Here is a 7,682-nt window from a genome sequence, read left to right as displayed (position 1 = left end):
CTTACACTGTATTCCTAGGTTTCCTCCCTACAAAAGACCATCCACGAGACCTACATGGTGTTTGTAAGTGTGCCAGCAAAGAAATTTCACTCCTCTCCCTCCCCACATCGGCCCACCTTTCTATAAATAATCATTCTCCTCCCTCCCCTCAAGCCTGTGAGTAGTTTGGTCACTTAACCAAACATACACACGCATTCACAAAGGTTTCGAGGAGGGGACAACGTGAATGACCTTGCAAAGGTATCTGGCCTACTGTGGAGAGGATTAGCAAACCTGAAACCTCCACAAATATTTGTCTTCCCGCTGCATTCCTCCCGAAGCTGCTCGCTCCTCTCGCACCCGCCTCGCCCAGTCCCTCTCGGCTCGCTGCGCCATACAAAGCCCAACCCGCCTGTCTCTTCTTTGCAAACCCTGAGAACTTCAGTCCCCATGTTGAAACTCGTCGGTGGCGGTGGCGGGCAGGACTGGGCATGCTCAGTAGTGGGGACAGGTCTGGGAGGCGAAGCCGCCGCGTCTGAAGTCGCGTGGCCCGGGGATCTGGGGAAGGCGGGCTGCGGGGGCCCCGGCTGGGGGTGCGCGGGGATCCCCGATTCCGCGCCCGTAGCGGGCATGCTCCAGACCGGCGCGGCGGGGCCGGCGCGCGGGGGGCAGGGCGCGGAGGACGGCGGCGAGTCTGTGGGAGGAGGGGGGGAACGCCCGGCTCGCCATCCCCCGGCGCCGGCTCTGCGGCTGCTGAATCGGAAGCCGCAGGGAGGATCCGGGGAAATAAAGACGCCCGAGAATGACCTCCAGCGAGACCGCCTGAGCCGGGGCCAGCGCGCTGCCCCAACAGCCCCCGGCATGGGCGACCGGGGCGGGCAGCCGGAGCGCTCGGCCCCGCACGCCCCGGCAGCCCCCGCCGACGCCGGCGCTGCCGCCGTGAACGGGCTGCTGCACAACGGCTTCCACCCGCCGCCCGTCCAGCCGCCGCGCCTCTGCAGCCGGAGCCCCGCGGACGGCGGCGACGCGGCGCCCCCGCGCCTCCCGCTCCTGCCAGAGCTGCAGCCGCAGCCACCGCCCCCTCAGCACGACTCTCCAGCCAAGAAATGCCGGCTGCGAAGGAGGATGGACTCGGGGAAGAAGAACAGGCCGCGTAAGTCCCGCCGGGAGGGGAGCGCGGGCGCGAGGCAGACGCAGCGCGCGGGGCCCGGCACCCGGGAGCGGCGGGGCAGGCGCCGCAGCGCGCCCGGTGGGTCCCAGCGCCCGCCGTCGGGGGAGTGTTCGGAGGGGGCGCCCGGATCTGGTTATTTCCCCAGGGACGCCAAGCACTAAAGATCACTGCCTGAGCCTGACCTTTGCTTGCTTGCATCTGTAGAATGGGCCGATTGGACGCGGAGCCCGAGCTGCTCGTTAGGTCACAGCTCTATGAAAGGCGAACGCCTGCCTGCCTTTCTGATTTGTCGGTGGGAAAATGCACGTGTGTGAACATTTATTTGGTGGGGTCCGGGAGTAGGGGTAGAGCAGGTGGGACAGGCGAAGTTGCCCTCTCCCTTCTCCTAGCCCCTTTCCCTTACTGGGGTTGGCGCTCAGACAGCCTGCTTGCCCTTTGAATCGCAGAGTAGCCGCCAACATCTCGAGTCTATTGGCGTAGGCAAAGCCTAGAGGCGTGGAGTTTGACAACCCTCCAAATCACAGCCTATTAAGCCCTGTCTCTTCGCAGCCAATGAGAGGACCTGTTGGGAGGGACACACCCACTGATACCATGTGGGCCGGAACTATGTGGACCAATGAGGATTGGAGGTGGATTTTTTTTCAAGTAGTGGGGAGGTAGAGTTGAGGCTTTCTAATCGTAATGTACAGCGCAGAAAGCTGAAACGCGTTATTTCACAGTCTAAACCTTGTATATATGTTGTTAGTTTGTAAAGAGTGCCTTCCTCACAGGACGTTCTGAGACGTAAATTTGTAGATCGAATTTACAAGTGGTTTTTCTTATCTGAGCTGAACCTCATTCAACTGGTTACTTCTCTCTGGGTCTCTTTAATGAAGCTGATAAATGGCAAAAAGCAAAGTAAGTAGAATGCATGCTAATAAGTGATTGCATTCAGACATACCCCTTTTACATATGAGTTTTGTGTTTGATATAGGGAAATTGCTAGATATGTTTTGGATTTGTGGTAAAAGCTTGATATTTAGCCAACAGCTTCACTTTTTTCTGTTTCTTTCTCTTTCTCAATTTAGACTTGCAGCTTTTCTGCATTCAGTTAAAGTCTCTGAGACTTGAGAAAGCATTTGAACCCGACTGTGGGATGTGGTAACTTTGATACTTGTGTTCTGGAGATCTGAAATGTTTAGGTTGTAAGTTAAGTTTCGGTTAGGTTGAAAGTTTTCTGGAACTTTAAAGCCACACAGCAGATTTGGCTATGGTTGTAAGGAAGGCATCTGGCACCTGAATTTGTATTTACTTTTGTTTTTGAGACTTGTTAGAAAATGACTTTCTTTATGGACTTAATATTGATTACTTATGATTTATTGACCTGTTTTACTTCTTTTGAAACCACATTTTAATTATTTTTCTGATCCACATTAACAAATTGTACAAGAGTTTGCAATGTAAATAGTTATAACGAAAGAGAACTGTATTAGTTTTTGTTTAGTATTGTTGGCTTGAATGGTCTTTATTTAATTGAGGGTATAACATCTCTTGAAATAATTTTTGAAGAATTGTCAATACTCTCTCTTAACAATAGCTTGGAGGCAGAGAAAAAATAACCTTGAGCCTAAACTTTTGCTTGCAAATCCGTAGGAATGATTATTTTAGAATACCAGAAAATATAACTTTATGCCTGTGTGCTTTGTCAAAAATTAAAGTGGTTTGTATTTTTTACAAAAACGAAAACTTTAAAGTTTAGCGACCATAGTTATTTATAAACTTTAAAAAGTATTAATCAAAATTGACTTTTCATTATCCTACTATGTTTTCTTTTCTCTAATTTGAACAAACAAATAAATTTTACATGTTCTGAGTCACATCTGCTGTGTTCACTACCAAAATTTCTTAGTTAAAACTAGGCTTCATTTAATATCTTTATACCTTGCCTGTTAACGTTGAGGTATCTTTTTATTAAAAAATATTGCTCAATTAGTTGATATTTAGTTGCTCTAAGACAAATCTACTTAAAGGTAAGCATATCCCTATTTTCTGATGACTGATAGATTTTATGGAAGCAGTTGTTACAAAGAGTATTTAGGTGCTTTAAATGAAATTTAAGAGTATGTCAGTGGTGGAAGCATCAAGGCTGGACAAATAATTCCTACTTAGGAGTTTACAACATCAGATACCTGCTTCTGTCCAAACCAGAGGTGTGTTAGGACAGCCAGATATCACTTCACTCTGACAGGCACCTGACGTGTTTATGTGGAGAGGTCTGTTTCTATTTGGTAATATTTTGGGTAGGGTGCAATACACCTTAAACTACTTAATGTTTAAAAACGATGAATGGAATGAAACACACAGTTCAGTAGTTTTCAATTATTTTAAAAATTTAAATCTGACCCCTCAGTGCAGGGCCTATTCACAATCTTGTAATCTAAAAATCAGACCAGTGGCAGGTTGATTTTGCTAAACCAGAAAAGGCGAATATTGTCCGCTGTTTTCATCTAAAGTACCAGCACCTCTACTCACTCGGCTTGTCCTCGGAAAGCTTTTCCAAGACTAACTGCTTCATCAAGCTTCTGTGGTTGCTTGACCTGCCTCTGCTACTTAGCTGTGTTACCTCAACCAAATTACTAGCACTCATCTTGAACTGCTGGAGTTGGCTAGGTGATCTCCAAGTGTTGTTTCTTGTACCTTCAAAATTCTAAGATACTTCAGAGCTGACACCTCTTCCTGCATGACTTCTACACTAGTTATCCACTCTGCCACATGACTTAGCATTTAATTATGCTTTTTTCTCCTTTGCCTTGTGCCTATTGTTTCATGTGTGTTATATGACTTATCTCCCCAATTAAGTGGGAAGTCTGATTATAGATGATATATATTTTTTTCATATGGCTTGCACCTTGGGTACATGAATATTCGATTGATGTTGCAGGAAAAAGGTACAAGTGACATCATTACCACCTCATTGAAGTAGCTGTTTCCGTCTCTATGATAGGCTTTCACACAAGTCCTTCAATGGAGTTTCCATAAGGTGCCTTTGGTCTGCTCCTTGGTGCTCTGATTCTTTGAAGCATACATAGTAACACATTATGGAGTTGGCTCACTTCTCAAATATTTTGAAACTAATCATAGTCCTAGTAAAATGCTGTGAGAGCCTAATGTGTTGTAAATGGTATGGTTATTCAAACTCTGGAGGGGTTGTGTTGGAATTGCAGCTGGATGACCTGGGACCAGTTATTTAATGTCTGTGCTTCAGTTTCAGTATTGGTAAGATGGAGATAATTATACTACCTCATTGGGTTGATGTGAGGATTAAATGAAACAATATATGTAGAGAACTTTGATTCCTGCTTGGCACATAGCATTTATTCAGTCAATGCCAGCTGTCATCACACCACACAGAACACCATCTGCTGGTAATCCATGGCACAAGACAACTGAGCTGGCAGAGACAACTCAGACTGACTTTCTTAGTTAAAAAAAAAAAAAAGTATACGTATATAGGCCTAGAATAAGAAAGCCTAAAAAATTTTATTTGATTAGCTGTAATACTCCCAGTCCCACAATTACTTCTTTTTTCACCCTTTGTCAATAAAAATGTTGGACAATACAAAAATGTAGAAAAAAGTAGGAAAAAGTATAGTCCCATCACTCAGAGAAAATAACTGTTGAAAATGTGCCACATTTTAAAGGTCATTTTGGATCCTACTAACATAAGATTTTGATAACTTTTTTATTTAAAAATTTTAGCATAAGCATTTTCTTATGGCATTAAAACATCATTTTTAATGGTTGTATTATATTCCCAATATTCCATTGTACGGATATACCATAATTTATTTAACCTTTCATAGCTTTTGGCTGCAGCTAGAGTCTCCATATCATAAGCAGTGCTGCAGCAACGACTTTGTACATAACTCTTTCTTAAGTTATATTTGATGTAACTGGTGAATACAACTTTTTGGAGGAGAAACTGAAATGGCACAAAGTAGTATATAAATGTTGCCTTGAAATCCTAGATATTTTAGAGCCCAAGGACACTTAGATGAGCCACACTAGTGGAGAGAGGAGAAAAACGCAAAGGAGGTAATTGTTTGAGTCACCAAACACTATGCTGCAGACAGACAAATGTTTGAGCGTCATCAGAAGGCTGGAGAATGTGAGCTGCCCTCTTCTTTCCCAGTGTGTGGCAACAGGCAGGAATAAGGACGGGATCCGTGCCAGTGGCCTAATGGAGGGAAGTTCTGACTTCTCAAATCATCCAGATAGAGCAGTAGCAGAAAATGGGTGAGAGTTCATGATGCACCTAACACTGCCGTGGGTACAAACTGAAGAAACCAAATCTGTTACCAGTTTTAGCTAGCCACCATTGTGAAAGTAGGACAAGGCTTTAATTTTCTAAATATTGGGATATTTAGCTTTGGCATTTGGGCTTTCCGCTACTTCTGAATCAGGCTAATTAGAAAAACCAGAATAAAAAGATAACTAGGTAGAATTTTTTGGTTGTATCTGCATAGAATGTGGATATAGATGCATTTTTAAAAACATATTCAGTACTTCTAGATGGATGGGAAGCATTGCAAATTCAAGAACAAGGAAACTGGAAAGCAAGGGCACACTCTAGTATTGCTATCTTCTGGGATGTGGTCAGATTCCCAAGTTTGTCAATGAAGTTATGAATCATACAATGCACATTTGAACTGAAGATTAAGAATCAAAGGCCCAAGTGTCCAGCATCTAAGTGGTTAAGTCAGGTATCAGGATCTGTTAGACATATGAAACACACTTTTCCTCAAAAGACCAGTAAGTGAATTTCAACCTTAATACAAAGCATATTTTGTTTAGCGTAGTAACCAAAGATAGAAAGAGTGCTGTTAATTTTTAACATGTGGGACATGTAACAAGTGAATAAAACAAAATCCATCATGGTTTTGGAGACAGAATTAGTAGGGAGACAAAGGAGTACTGGTTTTAATTGACAGGTTTTGTGGTTTTGTGTGTGTGTGTGTGTGTATGTGTGTGTGTGTTTAATACAAACCAATTACCATGAAAATAAACCAAGGTTTGAATTCTATTATATTTAATGTGCTTTAGCTTTACTGTGTAAGCCAGTATTCACTTTGGGATGACAGTATTCTGAATCAGATATGGAACCTGTTCAATGTACCCAATGTGGCACACAGAATTTCCAAGCAGACCTTTTCCCTAGATAGCGCAGCTGTCAAGCTTGGTATCTCATTACTTAATTTATGACATCTTTTAGATGCTTAAAGTTGGCTATTCATACGTGTATATATGTGTGTGTATTTTCTCCTTGCGAATGTATTTGAAAGCAGCAGATGATTTGAAAGAGTGAGAGAAAGTTGTTTTTAGAGGCAGTTACATCAAAATAATGATCTGGACCTCTAGGAGATTTCTCTATAGTTTGGAAAGAGGAGGAAAACTCATCACAATACTGGGTACTTAGATTAGTCCCATTGATTGAGTAATTAGTGTGGCTATTATGAGCAACAGCTATGTGCCCATTGTTCTATATGTTGTTTTTACAAAAGCATGCAGTTACCACTCCCACTCTCCATTTTACAGATGGGGAAAGAGAGGCACAGAGAAGTGAAGCAACCCACCTGAAGACCTGTAGTCAGTGAATGGCAAGGCCAAAATTCAAACCCAAGTCTAATTCATTGCCAGCTAGCTGGCTTTCTTTTTTTCTTTTCTGCCACAATAAGCCTATTATTTATGTTGGGAAAGGAACTGTGTTCTGTAAAACTTTCAGAAAAAATAAATGTATGCAATTTTTATACCTCTGGCAAAAAACTCATCCATGTGTTTGTGGAAGTACCAGTAGCCAACATTAAGCGACACTTACTCTGTACCAGGAAGCTAGGCGCTCTACATGGCTTATCTCATCAAACACTCCCAGCGCCCTGTGAGATAGGTACTGCTATACACTGAATGCTTTTGTCCCCCCCAAAATTCATATATTAACATCCTAACCCCCAAGGTGACGGTATTAGGAGGTGGAGCCTTTGGGAGGTGATTAGGTGCTAAGGGTGGAGCCCTTATGATTGGGATTAGTGCCCTTATAAAAGAGACCCCAGAGAGCTAGCCCACCCCTTCTGCCATGTGAGGTAACAGTGAAAAGACAGCTGTCTAGGAATCGGACCCTCACCAGACACCAAATCTGCCAGTGCTTTGATCTTGGATTCCAGAACTGTAGGAAATAAATTTCTGTTGTTTGTAAGTTACCCAGTCTGTGATATTTCTTTTATAGCAGCATTACTTGGACTAACACAGGTACTATCATGATCTTCCTTCTACAGGTGAAGAAGCTGAGCCTCACGGACTCAGCGTAAAAATATCTGATTTTAGATTTTTACTTTGCTGGGCTACAGGACCAGACTCAGGACCTTAGTGGGTTCCCAGGAAGTGTGGGTAGTGTTCTATAGTGGAAAGAGCTTTGGAGCCACCAGACCTGGATTCAGATCCTCATTCCACTACTTATTAAGAGTGTATCCTTAGGTGAGATTCTTAACTTCTCAGAGGC

General features: G+C 43.5%; 1 protein-coding gene across 3 annotated transcripts in view; it reads left to right on the top strand.

The window, feature by feature from the left end:
- Positions 1-265: 265 nt before the first annotated feature.
- Positions 266-7,682, top strand: part of PANK1 (pantothenate kinase 1) — a 52,077-nt gene continuing 44,660 nt past the window's right edge. The window contains exon 1 of one of the 3 annotated variants that reach the window (XM_087432252.1): positions 266-1,132. In XM_087432252.1, the coding sequence (XP_087288378.1) occupies positions 430-1,132 (703 nt within the window). In that variant the 5' untranslated portion in view covers positions 266-429. Of the gene's footprint in view, positions 1,133-1,294; positions 2,048-7,682 lie in introns of those variants that run through there. The other 2 variants (XM_004427812.3, XM_004427813.3) reach the window with 2 other exon arrangements.

This window comes from Ceratotherium simum, chromosome 6 (genome assembly GCF_057802395.1).
Source record: "Ceratotherium simum simum isolate JZ-2026a chromosome 6, ASM5780239v1, whole genome shotgun sequence".
NCBI lineage: Eukaryota > Metazoa > Chordata > Mammalia > Perissodactyla > Rhinocerotidae > Ceratotherium > Ceratotherium simum.
The sequence above is the reverse complement of the archived record's forward strand: the minus strand, read 5'-3'. Positions and strand labels throughout refer to the sequence as shown.